Source organism: Branchiostoma lanceolatum, chromosome 16 (genome assembly GCF_035083965.1).
Source record: "Branchiostoma lanceolatum isolate klBraLanc5 chromosome 16, klBraLanc5.hap2, whole genome shotgun sequence".
In the NCBI taxonomy this organism is placed as follows: Eukaryota; Metazoa; Chordata; class Leptocardii; order Amphioxiformes; family Branchiostomatidae; genus Branchiostoma; species Branchiostoma lanceolatum.
This window is the reverse complement of record NC_089737.1, coordinates 6193144-6218825: the sequence shown is the minus strand read 5'-3', so window position 1 is coordinate 6218825 and position 25682 is coordinate 6193144. Positions and strand designations below refer to the sequence as shown.

The following is a 25682-nucleotide window of genomic DNA, read 5'->3' as shown; positions in this document are numbered from 1 at the left end:
ACAAATACATAATGTTACGTGTTTTATTTCTTTAATCTGTTTGATAATAGTAAATATAACGTTTTACCGCGTTTTTGTGGCTAGATTCTTCCCTGAAAATGGGGGCGCCGCGTGCAAAGAGCTCGGCCGTTCTTCCTTGATTTTACCAACTATCTGCAAATGAACTGCTGGAAATAGCAGGGAAAACAAGCTAACGGAACTGAGTATCGAAGTAAGGACTAGATTATACAGAAGTTGGTGGTAACATTGCATCTCATAATTCACCAAGAGGGCATGAGGCAAGCGTAATTTCATTATTTATACAGCGTGTTTGCGTGTTAACATGTTGCAAATGGAGCCCCGCATGCAAATGAACCGCCACTGTTGCCAGCGCACCGTAACTGTGCACGTGGGCGTGCTACCGACAGGTTGAATCAAACTCCGACTTCTCAGTTTTATTTACATACGGTTTTAGTCCATAACTAGTACGTAGCATATGCATATATGCGCAACAACGATTTTATATACACCCAATTGTTCGGCTGGTCGTCTGTCGGAGAATGGACTCATCCGTTAATGATATGCAAATGCAGCTCTGCCTGCGTCACCAATGTGACACTTCACACTCCATTCAATCACGGACGTGGACTGGGAACTACCTCTGGAGACATTTCTGCTTCCTTGTTCACGGCAAAACAAAGGGAGGGTGTGAACGAGCAGGAAATGTATTTCACGGTTCACACAACACGCAAACACGCTGTATGAATAATGAAATTACGCTTGCCTCATGCCCTCTTGGTGAATTATGAGGTGCAATGTTACCACCAACTTCTGTATAATCTAGTCCTAACTTCGATACTCAGTTCCGTTAGCTTGTTTTCCCTGCTATTTCCAGCAGTTCATTTGCAGATAGTTGGTAAAATCAAGGAAGAACGGCCGAGCTCTTTGCACGCGGCGCCCCCATTTTCAGGGAAGAATCTAGCCACAAAAACGCGGCAAAAACGTTGTATTTAGTATTATCAAATAGATTTAAGAAATAAAACACGTTATATTATGTATTTTACTTCCTGTTCCGGTCTACTCTGAATGTTACAACGTTCCTTATATTTCGCTATCTACTGGTATTTCATTTCATAATGTTACATATGTTTTAGTTCGTTCCATTTCGTTCCATTTCGTTCCATTTCGTTCCATTTCGTTCCATTTCGTTCCATTTCGTTCCATTTCGTTCCATTTCGTTCCATTTCGTTCCATTTCGTTCCATTTCGTTCCATTTCGTTCCATTTCGCACTTTCGGGGGACCGCTCAACTTATATCAGTACTGGGTGTTAACACATTTGGTAGAAAGTTACGTTGATTTAGAAGTTGTACCGGAGGACCGGCAATGTGAAAATATACAGCAATGTTAAACAGTCTCACATGGCAGGTGAAAGTATAAGTGATCTCGAACCAGCTTAGCTCACTGAATTAAGAGCTATTCTACCACTGGTCGTGACAGAGAAGACAGACGCTATGTATGATATTTACAGGTTCATTGTAGCAGGGAAATGCCCCTAGCTGTTAGTTTTCGACAAGTACATTAAACAGTGGATCACAGATTAACGTCCCGCCCTAAGGACTGCGACCTTTTCCAGTAGAGCGCATGTCGGGTGAGCGACACTGCTTGGATTCGAACTCCTAAACTCTCGGTCCGGTCCACTCGACTACCCTGTTTAGTCTTCTCGTACATTATCCTTTGACTCATCCTTTACAAGTAGATGCTCTATTGTATCAACAGTCTTCCCAAGTGAATAGCAAACTGGTTACAACATGTGAAAGATGTACTTGACAATAGCGGATACTCCTTTATCTGGAACGCCAACAATCTCGATCTAGACATACAACATATATGTACATTGTTAAGAAAAAGGCTGACCGACATTTACATTCAAAGTTTTCTTTATAAATTATCCATCGATGACAGTAAGTTAAGATTTTATAGGAATGTTAAAACAGAATACTCAATGGAAAAATATCTTTCCAACAAAGATTTTGAACAACGGTCAGCTGTGTGTAAGATACGAATAAGCGCACATCCACTAGAAATAGAAAAGGGTAGATATAAAAAGCTGCCCGCTCACGAGAGAATGTGTAAGTTTTGTACAATGAACGCAGTGGAAAATGAAATACATTTCATTTGCCAATGCCCTCTATATGAGGCCAAAAGAAACGATTTATATAAAACAGCTTCCGTTAATTCTCCTAGCTTTTACCATTTGAATAGCTTACAAAAATCCATATCACTACTAAAATCAACAAACCCACTTACGATAAAAAACGTGGGTCTCTTCATTTTCCACTGCCTTCAAAAAAGAAGTCAAACCCAACCATAATCAACCTTAGTTAACTTAGAACTTTCACAGTAGTCTAGATAACTATTTTTGATTCCCATGTATTCCCATGTACTTGTTTGTCTGCAATTAGCCTTCGGGCATGAACTTGCAATAAAGTTATTATTATACAATATTCTTGACCAAACTTTCTACCACATGGTGTTGTCCCCAACATAAGTATGTCAGTGCCACCCATATAACACTGCTGTCGTTTATTATTTCTACGACAATCTGTACAGCTACAATTTTATATTTCAATTATTTTACTCCCTTTACCAAAGAGAGTCAGATACACTGTGTTTTGTTGAATATCAAACTTTGTTATAAAATTATTCAACGTATTCTAAGTGATCAGTTGAATAACAATTTGTTCTTGGTACAAGAGTCGTTTAGAAAGTGAAAATGATTTACATATAGACAAAGATATGTAGACAGCTGTATAATGTGAGTATACTAATATGTGTGCGTGCATACATGCGAGTCATTTGCCATCGAGACGAAACTGGTACACCAATATTTTATTCCATTCACATGTGAAGCAACATTTCCTGCCAATAAAATATTCAAAACTTTGTACAACCATGTTTAAAAACATTAACTCCCGTTTTACCCATATCATCATACGTACAGTGAGTTGATTCATGTTAGCATAGCTGCTTCTCTGAAATCCCAACTGCTTCACCCGTTTAAACAAAATTCCAGCCTTCATTTAGTTATAACTTTAAAAAAAGTCATTTGTTGTTTGAAGTATTGAAGGAATAGAAGCATTATATAGACGTGTTTTTGTATAGAAGATGGTCCCTCTGTCTACTGTAGAACTTCTTACTGACATTGAACGTATTGGACAGATTTCAATCCTTTATCATATCAAACCTCCTTGATCATATATAACAACTATAGTTTAATGTACAGCAGCGCCCCCTATGGTGACGAAATCGCTTTGCACGTTCGGGAAACATCATGCTGTCAATGTTTGCTTGCTCTTCTTGAAATCTTACTTATGCTTTCATTTATCTCCGATTAAACGGAGGTATTGTTTAAGGTCTGTTTGTTTGTTTGTTTTGGTGTGTATCCGAAGTTATTCTGTCTTCTTTGCATTACTTGGTCCCCGTATGCTGTGCAAAGTAGCCCTTGTCTTCATTGTAAATATAAACAATTTAGATTATCATATTGTAAAATATGGGACAAGCCAGGAGGGACCATGATATGTACCCGTAAGGAAATGTTGGTGCACATGTTTTGTCGTGTCATCAGTTCCTGCGCTTCTGGTGTGTGGAACATTTTTTTTCATTCCCATAAGATAATTTTCCCCAGCTGCAAACAAACCTCATGGTATGTAATTAAACCATTCAGTTCCGAAGGTGCACAAAAAAGCAACAGCGTTATAAAAATATGACTAGCAATGCCCTGCTACGTATTTACCTTCCTTCCAATTATATGTCCGTATCTGCTTGTATATACAAATATTTTCCTCACTGCATTACCACTGGCCTATAAAGATATACAATCAGTATTAGCAATTGCAAATCAAACCAATTGCTATACCTTAACTCAAGCTGACTTTTACTGGCTTGCACTATAGATAGTTATCATACATATCTTATGTCAGACGTGATATATACCCTGGAATTGACAAAAATGGCAAAATCATATGCTGCATTTCTGTAGACTTTCCTTTACAAAAATTCAGATTGTCAAAGCAATTTTACACAAAATAAGCCCCAAACAACCATATCAATCTATAACCATTTGAAATTACCAATACTTATTCCGTAAACATTTCTATCGTCACACTTTGTGCACACACTGCGCATTTACTGACCTTGTTTAAGTATTCCACCTATCTAGATACGATGATTATATATCCACAAGTCAAATGTCAAAGTTCAAATGTGATAAAATTGGTGGTCATAATGAGAAATAAACTATTCTCCAACTCAAGAAATTTCACTCACTTGAATTTTCGACCGAATCATTTGGTCTTCATCAACTATTTGACCCAAGTGCTGTAGACGCGTGATTTCGCACGTGTGACGTCAGCACTGGGTCAAAGGTTATCGGAAGTGGGTACCGCCCCCCGTCCCGTGAAAATCCCGGTGAGTGAAATTTCTTGAGTTGGAGAACAGTTTATTCTATGTACTTTATCAACTCAGATGAACTTTCATGCTTACATTGGCGGTCACTGAGTGTTTGGAAAGCCCTTTTTTCAAATCTCAAGGACGTATTTTGGAAGCCCTATGTTTTATACTGCGGAGTTCCAGAAAAGAGCCTCCTTGTATATAGGTACTCCTTTAACGTTAACATATAATTATTATACAGAACTGTTTCCACAATGTCCAAACAGTCGACTGTCAAATATCACAAAGTTTTTGGTAATTGGAGTGTTCCTGAATGTACATATAACGTAAACCCACATGCTTGTGGGCAATCAGTGATACTTGATGTCATGTGAAACAATGCAGTTTCATCAAACTTGCACAATTCGTAATGAAATGAATGTATAGACAATTTGATGTATTGTGGGTTTCGTGTGAGCCTTTGGCAAAGGATATCATCCTAGCAATGTTAGTCCACGAAATATCTATTTGTATTACTCAAATACAGTTTTTGGTGTACACTATTGCTATAGCCATTTCTATAGTTGTGATTCTTAGCAAGTTTGACCTTGAAAATCACCTATCTGTGTTGATTTGATTTTCAGGCTCTTGCGTCATCTCTGATGACGGGACAGTTTCGTCTGCGCATGCGTCTACTTCTGGCGCGATGACGTCATTGGTGTTTGTCTCTGACGTCGGTGTGTCGCTATCGTTTGTCGTCTGTTGTTTTGACTTCCTCTTCAACTCTTCCTTCTTGTCGTGTTGTTTTATGTGAGCGGTCAGCCTCTGCTGACAGATGGTCGTATAGCTGCACTGCTGGCACCTGAACTTGTCCACGACTTTGTGCACCTTCTTCATGTGCTGCGCCAGGTTGGACCTGAAGGCGGCTTTATAGTCGCATATCCTACACGAGAACGGCTTCTCTCCCGTGTGGGTGCGGATGTGGTCGTTGAGGTGGTGCTTCATGGACGCGCTGTAGGGGCAGTACGGACACTTGTGCGGGCGGAACCCCGCGTGGATCCGCAGGTGCCGCACGTAGTTCGGCCTCTCGGCGGTCCTGTAGCCGCAGAACCGGCACACGTGGACGAACGGCTTGTCGTGTAGGAACATGTGCATGTTCATCTCCAGCTGTCTCGAAGCCGTGAACGCGCAGTGCGAGCAATGCAGACGTTTGGGGGAGGGACGCGGTAGGGGGCTGGTCCCTCCTTCTCCTCTCATCCCGGGAGTTGAGTTGTCGTCCAACACCGTCAGCTCCCAGTGATAGTTCACCATGTGGTTCTCCACCGCCGTGGTGGAACGCGATACGAAGCGGCAGAACGGACACCTGACCTGATATTTGATGACAGAATAATTCATATGATTATTATTTTGTATTTTGTTCTATTTCTTTATAAATTGTAAATGGTAATTTGATAATGTATAATGAAATCACACTTATTATATAGCGTAATCTTACTTATTATGAATTTATTGATTCATTTAATTATTTACTTATTCATTTTGTAGTTCCTCTTCTTTTCCACTTGTTTCATTAGGATTTATGGTAAAATTTTAATTTGTTCTTTCCTTAATTTTGCTTAGTTTTGATTATGTATAATTTTGTAAAAATTCCCATTGTCTAGTTTAGGGGAGGCCCATGAAAAGCCACCTAGGCTTCTGCCCCCCCCCCTGCATGTTTTCTTTTTTGCCAATCTTTTCATAATTGTACATATATGCGAATAAACAAACAATAAACAAACCTGCTTGAGGATGTGCACGCTGTACACGTGCCTGCTCAGGTACTCAGAGGTGACGGTTTTGAAGGTGCAGTAGGAGCAGACGTGTGGGCACTCCGCCGTGGCGTGGGTCCGCAGGTGGCTTCCCACGGCACCCCCGTGCACAGTCGTGTATCCACAGTGTGGGCACTTCCACAACTTGTCCAGTGTCTTGTCTTGGTTCTGGAGTAGAACACATACAGAAACGTGAAAAAAGGGTTCTGGATTAGAAAGCAAACAATACGATATTCCCTCCAATAAGGTCTCTGTTACATCATGGCCCTGAAGCAGAACACAAAATTAATGTTCGAAAACATGAAGAACGATACCATGGATAAGAAAGTCAACATTAATATCAAAAGCAAAGTAATTCCTTGCTCGTTTTATGCGAAAACATCGTCCCGAACGTTCGCATCCAATTAGCTTGATAACCATTATCCGTTACACAACCTGATAAACATCATTGGTTACACAAATGACGACTTATTTGTTACACAAATAACGACTGAAGTAGACAATGAAATGACAGCTTTGTAAAAAATACATATAATGAAAACTTACCAGCACAGTGGTACCTCCACCCGCCTGTGACGTCATGGATGAGTTGGTACAGTCAGGTCCTTGATTGGCTGACAGGGATGCTGTTGCCTGGTAACGACCCTCCACCTGTCCTGACAAATGTTGCATATTCACTTGTCCGAACTCTTCAGAAAATTCGTCGACAGGCTCCACCTTGATACGGACATTCTCGAAAGGGTTGCGGGTGGTAAGGTTTAACACGCCGTTGTCATAGTTACCGTCGTCATAGCTACCACTGTGCTGCTCATCCGTTCCGTTGAGAGGCAGCGTGGCGTTAGTTTCTTCACTGTCCGTTCGGTGTAGAACAGCGTTGGCATGGGAACTGTAAACAACGTTTCCTTGGTTTCCATATCGTTCTGTGGTCGCACTATGTGCCGTTGCGTGTCTTTCGCCCTGCGTTGCCATGGTTGCGGTCACGTTGGCTGCAGTGTAGTAAGTGGCGTTCCCATTTCCCCCCTGTTCCTGGAAGTCACCGTTCCTCACTCTGTCGTGAGCAGCGTCACCATGGTGACAACGGTCGTTCATGGCTGCGTCATTGTGACGTGCTGGGCTGTCGTCGTTTGTCCTGACGTCACCGTTCTCACGACTGCTGCACCTGCTACCCCCCGCTGTCTGAGCGACCCCCGTGTTGTTGCTTGGACGGCCACCGTGTTCTGTCTCGCTTTCCCTTGAACGTGCTGTGTTGTTCTGTCCTGCATCGTTCTGTCTGTTGACCAAGGGCAAACCGTTGTCAAGGTAACGATGCGTTTCCTTGGAGCTTCCATCCATGCAGTCAGCCCTTGATTCTTCACTTTTCGTGACTCTTAGTGTGTTGCCTGGCCCCTCAGATGAAACAGTACCGTTTTCACTGGGGCGCGTCGCTTCATGAACACGACGATCGGCAGACAGAAAAGCGTTTGGCGACGAAAACGACCTCTTTCCACCTTCTCTTGATTCCCCTGTGAAACACCGTGATGCTTGGTCCTTGGCGTTCGGATGGTTTGTTGATGAACCCCGATCCCGTCCCGGCTCGGGTGCGTGGTTGTTCGGGACTGGAGCCGTGTAGAATTCAGACATCCCGCCAACCGTTGCCGTGTCGGCGGTGAAACCTTGTCGGGATAACCCCGTTCCGGAAGACGTGGTCGAAGAAATGACAATGCCGTAGCAGTCCGAACAATCTTCCCCTTGTGTCATTTTGCTCCTAGACCGTCTTCCGTCGCTCCTCTGACATGTCTGTTTTCCGTCCATAGGACTAGTTTCTTGCGTTTTGTCGTCGAGGGAGTAGGCATCGCTGTACCCTACGAAATCGGACTCGGAGTTGGGCTGCGTCATTTCCGGTTTCGGTGACGTGTCCATCTCCATGGAGACGTACCCCTGCTCCGGGGAGGAGGTGCAGAGAGACAAGCGCCGGTCGCTGTGGCTGGGGTCACCGTCGTCCATCGCGAAATCGTCCGGACCTGTATACACACACAGATAGGAAACAACTCATGAGCGGGACATTGTAAGAGGCGACCCACCATATGTTGAATTAAAATCCACAAGACAAAAGTTACTCAAGCAACTGCATAAGAATTGCAAACGGCCAGACGTTGCATATAGCATCCGATCTCTTAAGTCAGCGTCACAATTCATGCGAGCGTCGGCCGACTGTGTACATGTAGATCGCCCGAAGCTCGCCGAATTTCAAAATCGCCCGAGCGAGCGTCGACCATATTTTCCAATGAAAATCTCGGGCGACATCCGTCGAACACTAAAAACTAAAAATCCCCCATTAGATGGTACCATCTCTTGGACATAGACGAAGTCAGTATCGACTAACCTGGTAAAAGAGCAATGTTTAGATCAACTTTTATTTTTAAAAATTGCCCGAAGCCCGCGTAATTGACAGAACGTCGGAAGTACTTTGGCCGAAAATGCACATTTGAAGCTCGCCAACACGTCGGCCGAGCTGAATTTCTTATTTGTGACCGGGGCTTTACGGCAGCGACTGAAAAGAACCCGTAGTGCAGCAGGTAGTTAACCAAAACTAGATACCACGTTAGACGTCATACTTATTCAGTCACTGACGAAAGATAGTGGATGCTACCTGAAACGTCCGAGTCCAACCGTTTACAGATCGTATCTAGTTGCTTCAGAGACTATTGTATTGTATATCTTATTATGTTACCATTTTGGTGGGTGCGGTGCCTATCTCCGTTTCTATAGGTCTTAGACCACACAGCCAATGCAGTAGTAAGCTAGCCCATTATATTGGTGCCGTTGGACTGTTCCATGTGGCTATCCGAAAATAAGCTGGGGGACTTTCCTGCTACAATGAAGCAGTATATACACAGCATTTTGTCTTTTGTCATCAGTGTGAAAAACATGAACAGATTTCTGATAGCTAAAAATAAATCGGCAAAAACGATCATTTATGATGATGACAATGATGAACGTTCATTTTCCAGCTTCCCTTATTGCAAGTCTCACTTGATTTGTTTATGCAGCTAGGAATCCATCTTTGGAACAAATGTGCCGAGAAAATAGAATAGATAGAAAATACATCAATGAGGCTTGATAATATCATTTATATATCATTTTAGATACCTGCACTCTGATGGTCTCCAATAGAGGAGGTTTTGGAAGACGTCTCGCCCTCGGCTAGATACTCCTCCTGTTCTTGATACTCCAGGACCATGACTCCCTTCAGCACCCGGACCAGGATGCCCCGCGCGTCGATCTCGCGCCTGCGCAGTTCCACCAGCAGCTCGTCGAAGTGCAGTCTGGGAAGAACGGAGAGCGTGACGTCCTTGCTGAGCCCGCAGATCCGACGCGCCGCCATCTTGGTTGTCACTCCGGGTATCCAATAGTTTGGGAATCTGCGATATAATATTAAAAAGAGAACTTTAATTTCTTGTTTTGGACGTCCTTTAAGGCGTTTTTGTCGGGAGTGTTATCTTATCATCCTTTTTGTTGGTCGGGCTTTCTAATTTGTAAGCTTTTCCTTGTGTATACTGGGTAAGTGCCAACCAAGGCTAGTCCGCTGCTACCTGCTAGTCCAGAACACAGAAAAAAGCTGAGGAGATAGAAGACAATTACACCTTAAACGACGTCGAAAACAAGCAGGAGAATAACCTCTGGCTGGGGACTAACGTACGTTGGTCGGATGAACCTTAGTAGTCAGACCAAATATGTTTGCGTGTGGCATTTTTATACGTACAAACCAAAGTTACCTGCCAAATTCAAGGTATAACCAAACACCCAAACACTTGGTTGATAATCCTTATAGTCACGCGAGGTCAAATATATTATACAATACATGGCAAATGGTAGAAAATACATGGCAAATGGTAGAATCATGCCTCTAACACACATGCACACTTAGCTAAGTTGTGATTTCCAAAGCGCATAGGAACAATGTATGTCATTTTCCTCTTTCTGCTTGGCCTCTTAAAATTATATCCTACATTTTAGTATCAAACCATCACAAAGTTTGGTCACGCTTGTCATGTTGATCTATGCATTGTTTATCCTTCCTGGTTTATCCGTATATTATATAAATCTCTTACCATTAATCATATATGCATAGACACGCATGTTTAACCATGCATAACCCATGTTGTAACCGTTTATTTCTAAAATCTATGCTAATCTTAAAACAACTTTTACTGAATGTTTTTTTGAAAACAGTGGCAATTGTAAGCTGCATTGTGCGCTTGTTTGGGAGAGAGTCGTTTCAGGGTAGCCTGTGTCACATCTCACTCGATGCCTGGGGCTACTACTGTAATCATTTAGGCGGGCCGCTAGGAGCGCGATTTTAATCTCCAAGCGAATCTTCCAGTGGCATGACAAAATTGTAACTCCCGGCCAATACAGTCATACCGGGAGTTTTGGGCGGGAGTTAAGTTGTTGCTAACGAGAAATTTACTCGGAGATAACCGCGATCTGTATTAGTCAGGCTGGTTTCAGGACCCGTGAGGTCTATATCTGTATGCCTGAATGGCGATCTTCTGTAGGTAAAACAGACATATCCTGCTACAAAACAATGTTCAAAACAAACAGCTTTCTCTACACCATGTGTAATAAACATCCCGTGTAACCGCTCCCACTATAACCATAACACTGTATGTACGGATAGCTCACGCAATCGGTAAGAGACACCCCCCACAAGGTACGTATTTGGGAATATCAAGCCCCCCTCTCACTGGACCCGCGGCACGCTGGCGGCGTCGCTGCGTCCTAAACTAGATTTGTGTTACCCTTGATTTTATAATCGGAATATCATCATAAACATATACATACCACAAAGAAGACAACAAAACACACAAAGCTTAAAAATGTTCGTTTTTTGTCGATGAAATTCGTTTGTGCTTTGTCAATTCGATCGGCCGCAGCGACGCCGCCAGCGTGCCGCGGGTCCAGTGAGAGGGGGGCTTAAGGCCCGTCTCAGAGCCTATTTTTCTGAAGACGGTGTCACACAGGAAAATAGCTCGCGCGATGAGTCTGTGAACTCTTATATAAGGCCCCCATTCCACTATATAGACGTCGCTCTCGCTGCGACCTAAATTCAACTTGTCTAATCCTTGATTTCATAATTGGAATGTAAAAGTATGGCTGAAAAGACAACAAGACACAAAGTTTAAAAAGATTCCCTTTTCATCTATAGAATTCTTTGAGCGCTCTGATAAATTCGAGGTCGCAGAGAGCGCGCCGTGAGAGGTCCGTCCTAGTGGAATCGGGGTATAACTACAAAGGAACATTTAGGCAGCAGTACGGGCTGTGTACTCGCGGTCACTGCGTGATTTTTAGAGATCGTCCGATGTTCGCAGGTGACCGAGCCCTGTCCAATGTGACAGGGTAAATTTCATGCAGGCAAAACATGCGCTCGGCCCTGGGGCGATTTTCCAATTCGGTGACCTTCGTTCTGGCGATCCTTACATTCGGGCGAATGTCATCGACAGTGTGACGAAAGTAATGGTAATATTCCAAAGTATACCCTTCTATCTCCAGACAATTCCAGCGATACTAGCTTCTAGGGATGTCAATGGAAGTTGATAGCTATTATTTCCACTACAGCTTTACGACAAACAACTTTTACTACATGCCATTTTTAAAGCACCAACAAAGGGCACTGTGCGCTCGTGTGTAAATAGGTCATTTCAGGACAGGATCGTCCAAAAACTACCAGCCTCTCTTTAAGTAAGTTATCAGGTAGCGTGTTATCATTTGAACGAATAAAGAAAGATTTCATAGAAGTTTCTCTTATTACCCAATGCACAAGAACGGTAGCATTCATCGTCCCTTTTCCAATGAGCCTTGTCTATAATTGATAAGTGCACAGGACTTTGCTCACTCTTCCAACCTTTTAAACACAAAATAGCCATTACTTTCGCTACGACTAACGACAACCTTTACTATACAAGTCGTTAAAAAGGTATCGACAAGTTGCGCTGTGCCCTCGTGTGGAAGTAGGTCGTTCTGGGACAATACCCTGTCTTGAACCACTCAAGCCCCCCCCCCCCTCTCACTGGACCCGCGGCGCGCTGGCGGCGTCGCTGCGGCCGATCGAATTGACAAAGTACTCAACGAATTTCATCGACAAAAAATAAATATTTCTAAGCTTTGTGTGTTTTGTTGTCTTTCTGGTCGTACCTGTACGTTTTGCAGAATATCCCTATTACAAAGTCAAGGGTAACACAAAGCCAGCTTAGGACGCAGCGACGCCGCCAGCATGCCGTGTGTCCAGTGAGAGGGGGGCGTAAAAAGGTACCGACAAGTTGCACTGTGCCCTCGTGTGGAAGTAGGTCGTTCTGGGACAATACCCTGTCTTGAACCACACAGGTGGTCGGGTAACACTTTTGTACAGTCAAACCTGGTTTAGCAACCACCTGGCAGAGGCAACCACCTCCAGTCACAAGCAACATTAAAAAGGTACGCCAACTATAATCACTCATGATCAAGCAACTGGATAAGATTTTGAAACAGTCAGACGTTTCAGACAGCATCCACTGTCTTTCGTCAGTGACTAACGATACGACTGCGAACACCAGGTTTTATACCAAAACTCCGAATAGATATGTTAATGAGGTTAAGACAATTTAGGATGTCTTGAAGTAGCCTTTTAAAGAGAATTAATTCAAGATAAAGTTTTATGCCAATGGTTCAATTAGCTACTGTTGTTTTAGTACAATACAGTTGTCTTAACCTCATTAACATATCTATTCAGAGTTTTGGTATAAAACCTGGTGTTCTCAGTCGTATCGTTAGTCACTGACGAAAGACAGTGGATGCTGTCTGAAACGTCTGACTGTTTCAAAATTTTATCCAGTTGCTTGAGTAATTATAGTTGGCGTATCTTACTACCTGGATGTCTTACTTTCATCAACGTAACATAAAAAAGGTCTTGTCCATTTTTACATAGTTAACCCAACCCTGTCCTGAGCAACCCTTTTCCTCAGTCCCTTGCGTGGTTACTGAATCCAGGTTTGGACTATATTGGAAATATATCCAAGAAAGTTTCAATCTAAATCATTACATTTTCGCTTGCACAAGAAAAGTAGTATTTACTCTCTGATGTTGTGATTAACCGATATGCCAGATTTAACACAGTGTTCATAATACTGTAAATGCAGAAATGTTCGCGGGGATTCAATTTTGCGGTAGTATAGGGAGAAAATGGCGTGTTCGCGGTGGTTTTAAGTTCGCGTTTGAAACAATAGTAGCGCTACAGTCACATTATAGAAACACCGGCGGCTTTACGTATATATAGCCAGTCAGAAACCTAGAAAAATAGCTAAGTGTACGGCCTCAAATCTACTTGTCAATGTTGTCTTGAAAAATTTTTGCGGTCACCTTCGACCGAACATATCGCCATGTATGGTATCTAAGACAAATAAGAATACTACAGTATTGCATGTAGTGTGCAGATCTTATCCTGGGCAAACATCACACACTAGAACTAGAAAAATATAGTAGAATACTGTACACTGTATATAGCAGGCAATTCTTCAATCAGAGAAGGGGTAGGAGGGCAAAATTTCTTGCGGTGGTTTTAAGTTCGCGGTGAAGAGCTCACCGCGAAAACCGCGAACATTTCTGCATTTCAGACTGTCCGCGGAACATAACCATTGTGCCAGCCCGGTCAACTTCTACACATAGCACGTAAATTCCTGCATCTCAGTGAAAAAGAAAGCAACGATTACTTCCACTACGACATTAGACAAACAACTTTTACTACACGCCTTTTGAAAAGCACTGTCAGGTAAGCCAGGCGTACTGGTTTGGGAGGAGCAACGAGGTTAACCTCCTTGGGTTATTTCAGGACAAAGTCATTAAAACCTAAAGTCTACTATTACAAACCACCGGAGAAGTAGCCTGGTCCCGATCTCTAGGGGTCGGCTTAGGGGTGTATTACAGGGCCCAGTCTGCTTTATTGATCCTTTTCTGTCAGCCTGTCTACTTAGCTGCCATATAGAATTTCGCAGCCTGTCTACTTTAGCGGCCATAGAGAGTTCCACCGCCACCCTAGGTGAACTAATTTAATCCAAGGCCGTAAACCCCCGAGCGGACTAAGCTGTCTGGGCGGGCGAGCATTACTCCCAGCGCCGTAGGGATATCGGGGAGCCCCCGATGGTATGGTTCCAGAGTTCTGGAGTAGTCAAGCAACACGAGGGTCGTTTTAAGACAAAAAAAGATCCAAGAAAGATTCCATTCAGCTTTACCGTACATTCCCCCATACACAACAACAGGAAAATTATTTTCAAACGTTCCCCTCTCTTGTATTAATCTGAATGTGCCTGTTTTTGTGAGTCACTGATACGCTAGCTTAAACATCAAATATAGTGTACATAATAGGTGCACAGGTACGCGCTAGTATTGCAAGCCCCGACAACCAACAATGTATCATTTATGGATATCTTATAATTAGAACATACAGTTGATAAACATAAATTTCACCTGTAAGAAAAGGTGCCGCGTACGTTGGTTTAAAACGTAGAATCACTCCTCAAGACGACCCGAAAGTTCCCATGTGTAACCAGTGATACTTATCACGCATTGTAACCTCAATTCTGACGTCTGGTATGCGCTTATGTCAAGTAAGGACAACGTTGCCCTAAGCGGGTACTGCAAATGCACTTAAGTTCGCGTGGTTTTTATTTCGCGCTAAGGCGAAAATGGAGTGTTTACGGTGGTTTTAAGTTCGCGGCAGTGCTATAGCCACATACTGCTACAGTATTGCACAAAAATGTTTGCGGTGGTTTTAAGTTCGCGGTGAAACGGTCGCCGCGAAAACCGCGAAAATTAAACCACCGCAAATATGTATGCATTTACGGTATCTCACTGGTCGTGTGGCACGTTGACAACTTTGCTGCAACCGAGCGATTTGGCAGAGCGCTCAAGGAATGTCATCGATAATAAACGAATTTTTTACGCATTGTGTATTTTGTTGAACACGTAATTTAGTCATACTTGCACATTTTGTTATGCTATCTATGTTCGGTTGGGTTGGGCAGAGTTGGGTTGATAATAGGGGTGGGTACCGGTACACAAAATTCAGGTCCGGTCCAGGTCCAGGTCCAGAGGGTCAGGTCCAGGTCCGGACCTGTACCTGTACCTGATGATAGTAGTGTCGCAGTACATCATATTTTGGAGAGCGAGACACACGTAAAAGTCTCCAAACGTCATGTCTGGAACGATATAATTTCTTAGGTTTGCACTTTGTCTCAAAATTATAACTTTACTCTCCTCGCCGTCTGTTTACTCATCCTTTAAGTGTTTCTAGATATGATTCACAGCTAACGTCTTCTTAAACGACTCGTTAAATCTGCTGTTTTGTATTTTCTTAGACCAGTTATGTGGCCGCCTGCTGGTAGCCTGGTACTATGAATTTTCTAATCGGTCCATAGGCCGGTCCACTGATTTTCTATGGACCGTTTTTGTTGGACCGGTCCATTAAGAAATACCGGTTTTGTACCGGTACACGGTACCGGTACCCACCCCTAGTTGATAACATAAATGTCAAAATCTAGGAAACGTTTTTTTTCGTGCGGTCGCATCAATTTTAGGATGCCAAGGGTATGTCATCCCGAAATTTAACGCAGGGTGGCCTAAATCAGTACAACACAAGAGTGTTACAAGCAGCACACGTGAAATAAGAGTTGTCAAAAGTTCCAAATTAATCCATTCAAAATCATTTTATTCGCGAATTTGTTTTGGACCGGAAAACTTTTTCAAGTTTTTTGCAGTCACAACTGGATATACATTAACTGAATAAACTAGAGGTATATCGTCTTTTGAAAGGGACGTAAAATGGGGTTCCCATGTTCGCGGAGCTGTACATGTCTAGCAACCCCTCCCTGTAAAATTATATCCCTGCTACAGTAACAGCAAGGAAACGTGCTGCCCTATGTGTCACTAAGTAAGCACCACAAGGGTCTGAAGGAACCATGCTGGAATATGGTAAGTACGGCACTACTGGAAGCTTGCACCACTGCTTCAGTTACAACTATGCCTGTTTCGCTCGGTAACGTCAAGTAAGGACATTGTTCCCTAAGGCTCCCTGATACTCAAACTGATAACATATAGCTGGTTCTCTTGTAAAGACGGACAGGACAAAGATGGGCATTTGTCTTCTTTGGTGTCATTCCCGGATAACTACTGTTAAATGGAGAACTTCGTACCAGGTCGGATAATATTCAAACAGATCCATGTCCACTCCTTTAATGAGAAAGTTGATTTAAATGGCACTGCTCTTAGTTTCAGAGACGAAAGAATATCTTGCTTGTCTACATATAATACTGTTCCATTGTCTAAGGTATGATTTATTACTGTGATTGACTGTCCCTGCTCTTTCGCAAACATGCACCGACACAGACTTTGCATTTATGACATGGTATAATCACTATTACGTTGATGAAGGTTAGACATCCAGGTAATAAGATACGCCAAAAATAATTACTCAAACGACTGGATAAGATTTTGAAACAGTCAGACGTTTCAGATAGCATCCGCTATCTTTCGTCAGAGACCGTCAGTGACCGTCAGATGCTATCTGAAACGTCTGAGTTGCTTGAGTCAATTTTTTGGCGTATCATCACTATTATTGATTATCATCCGCCATCAGAATAGAGGTATTCGTCTTTATACTTTGTCGTGTAAAGAAACGTATTTGATTTAAAGTGAAGAAAGCTTTAAAAGTAGTACTTGCAATTAGCTCAAATAGTACCCCTGTTACATGCACTCAATTGCGCTCTTGACGCCCGCGGGAAGAAGGTAGTACGTCAGTCAAATGCCTAGGAACAATGGTGTTGCCTGAAGAAAGCCTTTGTTTTGTTATCTATGACCTTAACTTAATTATAGATAATGAGATAATTTCACATAACTACGCTGCATGCGAGCAAAGCAAACCGAGTGATAGATTTTTGACAATCAGTAGATTTAAGTGGCTTCACAGAAAAGAAAACCGGTTAAGGGTCGCCTCCTGCGCAGACTTTGTAGGTGCGGCCACCCGGCGCTTTTTTAGGGGGGGGGGGTATGAGTCGGGGGGGTGGGGGTATGGGGGGACGCTGATTTGGGATTTTCACTATAGCCCAATTTTTTTACTGCCCACACGTTGGCATACTGATTTAAGTTTGGCTATGTAAAATCACAAGGGTGTCCCCGTGGTGTAGTTGTCTGCGCTTCTGTCAATTACCACATCTGTTTCTGAATACTTGGAACCAGAAGGCCCGAGTTCAACTCCCGGGTAGGACACCTCTGGACAAGAGGCGCATTGAGTCATACCAAATACTTTATAAAAATTGTACATACTTATGAAACACTATGGAAGTTAAACATACTCCACTGTCAGTGGACTAGCCCCCTGCTGCAGTGATTGCACCACAGTGTGGCCCAGGGCTATGAAACGGGGATGGGCACTACAGTATACACCTTATGGTGTGGGAGGATTTTAACTAATTTAAGAACACACGAGCAATTAGAAAACAGCGCAAATCAGCCAAACCGCACAGAAGGTCTATTAACACCTTCACCCGAACTGCTCTCATGTTTAATATCGAGTCTCAGCGCTGTTGTTTTGACAGCGCCATGAATGAGCTCTAAAGCGGGTATCTCACTGGACTGCGCCTATTTGCGACAACTCTGCGACTTTTCGCGCGGGTAGAATACGTCTGCAAACAAAACGGTCGCGCCCATGTCACATTCACACTGTTTCGGCTCCAAATTAGACACAGGTTAACTTCATTGAAAAATGTCAATGTTGCCATGAACTTGAAAACCAATGTATAATGATAACAATCAATCAAAAAGAATTTCAGTGATTGCGCCTCTTTCCGCCATTTTGAAAAAAAATAAACATACAAAAAAATGTCGCAATTTCAGATGACCAATTCGGCGCACATGCCTTTCACAATTTGGTGTATTTAGGCGCAGTCCAGTGAGTTACTAGTATCCACTTAAGGCCACAGCAAGTAAATCTTATGGATGAACCCATGCGCACTGGTTTTGTGGTCTTTCTAAACTAAATTCTCCTTGTTAACAACCAAGACATCTTTTTTTTTCGCGCTCAGGCATTAGATTTAGAAAATGTCATGCATAAAACTTACTTTCAAAGACGCAAAAGAAAAGACTCTTGTCCTGATTTTTCCTTGACCTTCTTCTTTCCATGACCTTCTAGAGCCATTGCTCACTGTTACCTGAGTTAACCTCCCAGATGGTAAAACGTTACACACAAAGCACGCCGGTGTTAATGATGCACGTCTGGCTCTGGTACGAGATGTCAAACCTTTTCATTGTCAGCACTATGCACACAAGCCAGTCTCTACCAGACTAACTTCGTCGGCTGTAGGGAGAATAATCGCCAAGTTTGGCCACCATAGGGTTTCATTTGCAGGCGAGGGGGAGATGTTAACCTTCCCGACTTTTCTGGCCAATTATTCCTTTTATTGTCGATCCCTTACCCCGTAGGCAGGCCTGGGGAAGGCAAGTAGACAAGTAGATGAATAGAATACTATAAAGTGTTTGTACATTAGAAACTATAGTGTAAACGGTAGTTAAACCCCATGTATTGGTATATTCATATGCCTTGTAACTACTATGTTCAAATCATTGAACTGGAATTTTTCCAGCCAGCTAGCCAGCCAGCCAGCCAGCCAGCCAGCCAGCCAGCCAGCCAGCCAGCCAGCCAGCCAGCCAACCAACCAAACAGACAAAAACAAAAAACAACAACAACCAAACAACCAACCAAACAACTAAACTAAAGAAAGTTTGGTGTGTGTTTGTGTGTGTGCGTGTGTGTTTGTGTGTGTGTGTGCGTGTGTATGCACTAATCCATAATTAAATGTATCAAAAGAAAACAAAGCTTTTCAAACTAAGTCTTCGGTAAGATGATTTGGACCAACGTTTGCATACATGGATAAAGATTTTCTTTCTATAAAAAAAGGACGCAAATGCCTAATTTCCGAAAAAGAGAGCGTGACATTTCTCGACGCACCCTGTCCAATGGAACGCCCCTTTCTGACCCAGTCTATCCTCACGCTCGTAAATTATGAAACAACATGTCCTTATTTATCAACATACAAATGTAACAACTCTAAAGACCGGATCATAGCAAAGACTTGGTAGGAATTCCGATTCAAGCTTCTGGGTGCGAAAGAAGTTCTAAGTTGAACCAAATCCGGACTGAAAAGGGGCCATTGTGATCTATTGTCGTGAGTCAGCCGACTTTACAAAATCTCTTAGCATCCACTTGTTGAACAGGTTTCGTTCAATGACGCAAGAAGAAGATAATCGGGGGCATGTCAAAAGTTATATCTGTACAAAGCTAATTCACAAATCACAAAAGAAGATGAACAAATTCTCTATCGCGTTTGTACAAATCGTAACTTTCGTTTTAAGAACACATATCCATGTATCTACTAGTGCTTCGAAAATGCGTGCTTGACTATGTAAACAAAAGATAAAGCAAGGAAATATCGTTGAGGAATGTTATTGAAATGATTGAGATGACCATCGACACGAGCTTTTGTGGTAAATACCTTCACCCTTGCGAACTCTGGGCATTGCAAGGACAAGGTCGCAAACAGTTGTGAACAATATACGGTAGATGGGCAAATGTCTATGCATGTTCCCATGTATGTATGTATGTTTGTATATATGTAGGTAGGTAGGTAGGTACATGTAGGTAGGTAGGTTGGTAGGTAGGTAGGTAGGTATGTATGTAATACTATGTATGTATGTATGTACATGTATGTATGTGTGTATGTATGTATGTATGTATTTGTGTATGTTTGTGTGTGTGTGTGTGTGTGTGTGTTTATGTGTGTGTGGAACTGTGTGTTTATCTGTGTGTGTTTGTATGATTGTATGCGTGTGCGTGCGCGTGTATCTGTAGGTGTATGTGTGTGTCTGTGAGTGCGAATCATATCAGCCAATAAGGCAAAGACCACAACTAAGGAAATTGACGAACATTGCCGATGAGTTACGATAACAAGGCGAATTTTACCGACAAAGATGTATAGTCACCTTGTTCTCGCCTCAGCTTGTTGTGTCGTGGTCGGCCAAGCGCGTCTGGGCTGTAGCCTTGTCCCCTGGATGTGTCTGTTTAGAAACCCTGCATCGAAAAGACAAACCCAGCCTTCAACCTTTCGCCTTTCAACCTTGCAGAATGTTTTACGACCTGACACATGTAGTTAGTGCAGGCAGGAATAAATTACAGCATACATGGAGAAGTATTCTCCAAGCAGATGCAGAGAGGCTAAATCGTAACGTTCACAAGCTCTCTCTTCCGCGAAGGAAAGGCCCGCTGCTCAGCGAGCTTAAAACGTTACGATTTTGGCGTTCTACATCTGCTTGGAGATTAAATATGGTAGCTAGACGCGTGGTAATGGCTCGAGACAATAAAACTATCAAACTATATAACTCAGACGGTCATGCCCCCTTAGTTTTTTTTCTATCACAAAGAACCCCTTTTTCTCTATTTTTAGAATCATATTTCTTAACTAAGGGGGCTTTCCAAGAATGGGCAGTATTTACCCAAACGCGGATGGAAGGAACGCAAACAAATACACGGAGAAGTCTCCGCGAGCCAAGGGGGACGGCATCCGTGACGGGCGGCGGAACCTTCACCTCCGCCCGCCCATGGGCTCTTAGCCGGGTCGGTGAAAAAAAACGCTCCTGTATCTACTGGTACAGACAGAGTAGCAGGCTTTGCTACTTCTGCATCAAGATTTACCTACGTGAAAGGAGGGTGGGGGATATAGTTCCCTACGAAGCCGAGTTATGTTCAAGTTTTGGTCAGTGGCAACACCTAATGATTTATGGCGGGTTCTTAAAACTCCTCGAGGCTAGCCCACCTCAAGCGCGGGGCCGGTGGCTCCACGCCCCCTCCCAACGACGCTCCGCAAACCCCAACCAATACTGCACACATTTAACACGTATTCGTGAAAAATACAGAGTACCAAGTAGTTAGTTATTTGTGTGGGTCGTTAACATAGATACACGGCGACCGAAGGCAGCCATGCGAGAACACCGGCCGTTACTAGAATCAGCTGGTTACAGGTAGTAGTCACAAACTGCGACACACGTCCAGTAGTGACTACAATTGTAGTCAGTAAATGGACAAATACCGCCGTATAGCTTATTAAAAACGAAGCTAAATTTCAGCCGGTCCCAATAAGACAGACTACCATTATGTTTCGGCCCAATGCACTGGAGAAATTGCCCGCTTTTCGCCAAGGACAGTCGACAATGGACAACAGCGTATCGTCTCGTCTTATAGGAGAACGGACCTTTCCCAGCACCTAATCAAACCCTTTGGTTCGGAAGCAGAATCGCTAACTATTCAACCACGTACATTTACAGTGTAAACTATATAGTACAACACGCTACATGCAAACGAATTGCTTGTTTTTTTGCGAGATTCTAAAAGACGTGAGTGAAAAACAAAGACAACAGAAGGTTACGACACCTGTGTCACCCCTTCTCCAAGACAGCGAAACACGACACCTTTCCGTTCATGTTTACCTTAAGATCTTAAGAACAATCCGAAAACTTCACCCTTACCTTGAGCCACTCTAAAGACGTCTTGTAAAAGCGGTGTTTACTACCACAGACTACCACAAGTATGGCACCGCCCAAGTTAAGGTGATTTTAACTACATAATTACTGTGCTTCTGCTGTCCTCAAACGACCGAGTGAGGAATGAAGGTCGTCCTTTGTGACACACCAACCTCACGGCAGTACAGTGCACGACCTGAACTACTAGTACCACTGGGAGGGGGGGGGTCGTCTGCACGGTTGTTCCCTGAGGAATAATCAACCGTTTTCAATTCTACATAATTCCAACATGTATTCCAAGGCAACGTCTCTAGAAATTTAAGTGACGTTGGGAATTCTCGATGTTATGTGTTGGGAAGATTTCGAATCAAACGTAAAGCGCAGTCGGTCATCCCGAATCCACCGTGAAGTGTAGTCGTGACCCCCATACAGAGCCCCTGCTACCCTGCACGATTCGCGCTTCACTGGTCACCTCCAAGGCTACCGTACGCGTCCATGCAGAAGAGAAACAAGGTGAAAGGTCAAAGGGCGCTGTCATGGGGCAGGAAACCAGTAGTCAGCCTACTGTTATGGCACTGTGGTAGATCCAATAAAACAATCACTTGAAAGCGCTCATATTTTAAACCTGACGTTTTTACCTCCACTGCAAGACTTTATTTGTTGGCCCTTTTTCGTCGAAAGGCGGTGGTTTAATTCGAGCATGTGTGCTCACCTGCTAGATGGTTTCGTCCTTGGCAGGACTTTGGCAGTATTCAGTACTTGGCAGTAGTCAGTACTTGAAAACCCAGCACTGTAATTTAGAGGCGGAGAGCAATGAACTTTGTCGGGCTTTTTACTTTGTCAAGTTTTTACTTTTGTCGCGATAAACAAAATAAGTGCATTATCGTAGAAATCCGCTAGGTGTGTGGTTTATAGAGACAAAAAAATCATGACCAAGTAGAAAGCCCGACAAAAACGCCTAAAAACACTTCAAAAACCAGTCGGAACCAACCAACCAACCAACCAACCAACCAACCAACCAACCAACCAACCCACAAAAAAACTACGAAAAAACTAACTTACTAGACTGGCCGTCATTTGCTTTAAGAGCAAATTCAGCATGTTTCGCCCATACTCCTCATGCAAGAAGTGGGCTGTCCCAAAATAACTCCTGGGCAAATCCAAGTTTCTGCATAATTTATGCAAATGAGGTCCTCATGAGAATAAGTTATGTCCAGGTGCTTTCACCTTTCCTACATGTACCTACATGTTCAAGATGACATCCGCAGCTTTTACAGTAAGGGAAATACAACATCATGCATAAATTATGCAAGTGAGGTCCTCATTAGCATATGTCATGGCCAGGCGTGTGCACCTTTCCTAAAGCTACCTACATCTCAAATATGACATCTGCAGCTTGTACGGTAAGGGAAATACAAGTTTCTGCGTAAATTATGCAAAATGAAGTCCTAATTAGCATAATTTTTGGGCAGGTGCATTCACCTTTCCTAATGGTACCTACATCTTAAAGATGACATCCGCAGCTTTCACGGTAAGGGAAATACAAGTTTATGCATGAATTATGCAAATGAGGTCCTCATTAGCATAAGTCCTGGCCAGGTGTGATCACCTTTGCTAACGGTACGTACATCTCAAATCTGACATCTGCAGCTTGTCCGGTAAGGGAATTACAAGTTTACGCATAAATCATGCAAATGAGGTCCTCATTAGCATAATTTATGGCCAGGTGTGTTCGCCTTTCCTAAAGGTACCTACATCTCAAAGATGACATCCGCAGCTTTTACGGTAAGGGACATACAACTTTATGCATCGATTATGCAAATTAGGTCCTCATTAGCATAATTTATGGCCAGGTGTGTTCGCCTTTCCTAAAGGTACCTACATCTCAAAGATGACATCCGTAGCTTTTACGGTAAGGGACATAGAACTTTATGCATACATTATGCAAATTAGGTCCTCATTAGCATAAGTAATTGTCAGGTGTATTCACCTTTCCTATAGGTACCTACATCTCAAATATAACATCCGTACCATGTAACATAAGGTACATATAACTTTCTGTAATACCATTAGTAGAGGTACCCCCTCACATCTGCTTGGTTTTAACTCCCAGACAGGGGAAGTGTAGGAGGGCTTATGTTACAGGATGACCTAGTTGTGAGAAAATAACCAAAAATTCCATCAAAAAATTGCAAAATAAATCATTTTGAAGTAGTGTATACCAAAAAAAATAATGGGGTCCTTTGGGTAAATATCCAATGCACAACTAAACCAAATTTCAGGTCCTTAGGTTTCAACACCACGGCACTGGAGGCCATAATGTGCGACTTTTGTCTGAAAATGACCAAAAGACCTCGATAAAATCATTTTAAAAAGTTATATCAAAAAAATTTTAAAAGGGTCTAGGGGTATACATGTACTCTACCTCCATACCAAATTTCAGCTAATTTGGTCGACGGACGACCGAGAAGAAGCGATTTGAAGATTTGACACGAGAAGAAGAAGGAGAAGAAGAAGAAGGAGAAGAAGAAACCTGACAAAAACAATATGTTTCGTTGGCGAAACATAACTAATTAACCAAATATCTATACAACGCTAATGAAAACACCACCTTTCTACTCTTCAAGCAGAGGAGTGGTTCCGGCTGGTGTTTTTAGGCGTTTTTGTCGGGCTTTCTACTTTGTCATGTTTTTTCTCTATAAAAAAATAACTGCATTATCCTAGAAATCCGCTAGGGTTGTGATCTATAGAGACCAAAAATACATGACAAAGTAGAAAGCCCGACAAAAACGCCTAAAACACCAGCCGGAACCACTCCTCTGCTTGGAGAGTACACCTTTGTGCCAGGTCGCCTTGGCGGAAGTATGAAACAAGAAGCGCTGCCCCCCCCCCCCGCACCATACTCTAACAATAGACGACTTCACCAATCTCCACGAGTCATCAGCTAACTTACAGCTACGTACATACACCGTATCGCCAAAGTTTACACATTGGCCGTTCCGGCTTTACGATCTATTTGCACAGAGAATTCTTGAGAACTAAGTGACGTGACTCTTCGCACGTACTTACAGGCACCACCTCTGGAGTGAACTTTAACCTGACAAAAACATACGACTAAACGTGACGGCCTGCATTGCAACGTGCACAAAACTGGTTTTATTTGGCTGCAGGGCTGGTACATAATGGCGGAAGGTCGTGAAAAAATATGTCAAGGTCCATGAAAAAATCCGATTCTCAGTCAAAAAGGGGAGCAATGATTATATATGACCACCAGGATGAAGGACATGAAGCAGAGAGAGGGACAGGGACGCCAGTATTTTTAGGAGACAGAAATCTTACAATGCAAGAGAAGATCTAGACTTTAGTCAAAGGTTTTACCTTGGTCTTGTCTAAGGCTATTCTATCGGCTGGATGCCACTTAGAAGCGAAGAGAGAGGTCTCCAATATACATGAAAAGAACGCCGTCCTAGTACGTAGTCTTCCCTGTGATCACACTCTTTATACTTACTACAGATTATCATAACTACATCAACAACTTCCAAGAAATCTGCCCCATTTTCCTGGAGCGAAGTCTCGACATATTAGATCTAACCTTGAGAGGTTGATACAGCGGCCAAGCGACCTGACTCGTCGAAGAATACAGCAAGGCCGCACGGACTATTCTCGTCCTGTATACGTAGTCGGGACAGCTCACGATCGGGAAGACGTGACACCGGGCGCAGCACGCTCTGGGCAAGGTGAAATTTCATCAAGTGTGAATAACCTGTGTTGGTAGCTCGTTAATCTCCAAGCAGATGTGGTGTGAATTGTGAAAGATCGCAATACTGTTTTGACGGCCGGACTCCTCTTACAGTCCCTCACCCTAATGTACAATATCTTTCATGTAGTCT

General features: G+C 43.0%; 1 protein-coding gene across 1 annotated transcript; it reads right to left on the bottom strand.

Moving 5' to 3' along the window:
- Window positions 1-4601: 4601 nt before the first annotated feature.
- LOC136421975 (uncharacterized) lies at window positions 4602-25457 on the bottom strand. Its single transcript, XM_066409574.1, has 6 exons — window positions 25385-25457; window positions 20260-20347; window positions 9346-9617; window positions 6763-8216; window positions 6187-6384; window positions 4602-5776 (listed from the first exon to the last, which is right to left on the bottom strand). Exons 3-6 carry the CDS (start codon window positions 9578-9580, stop codon window positions 5024-5026), a joined length of 2640 nt encoding a protein of 879 aa, XP_066265671.1. The 5' UTR covers window positions 9581-9617; window positions 20260-20347; window positions 25385-25457; the 3' UTR covers window positions 4602-5023.
- Between the last annotated feature and the right edge of the window lie 225 nt (window positions 25458-25682).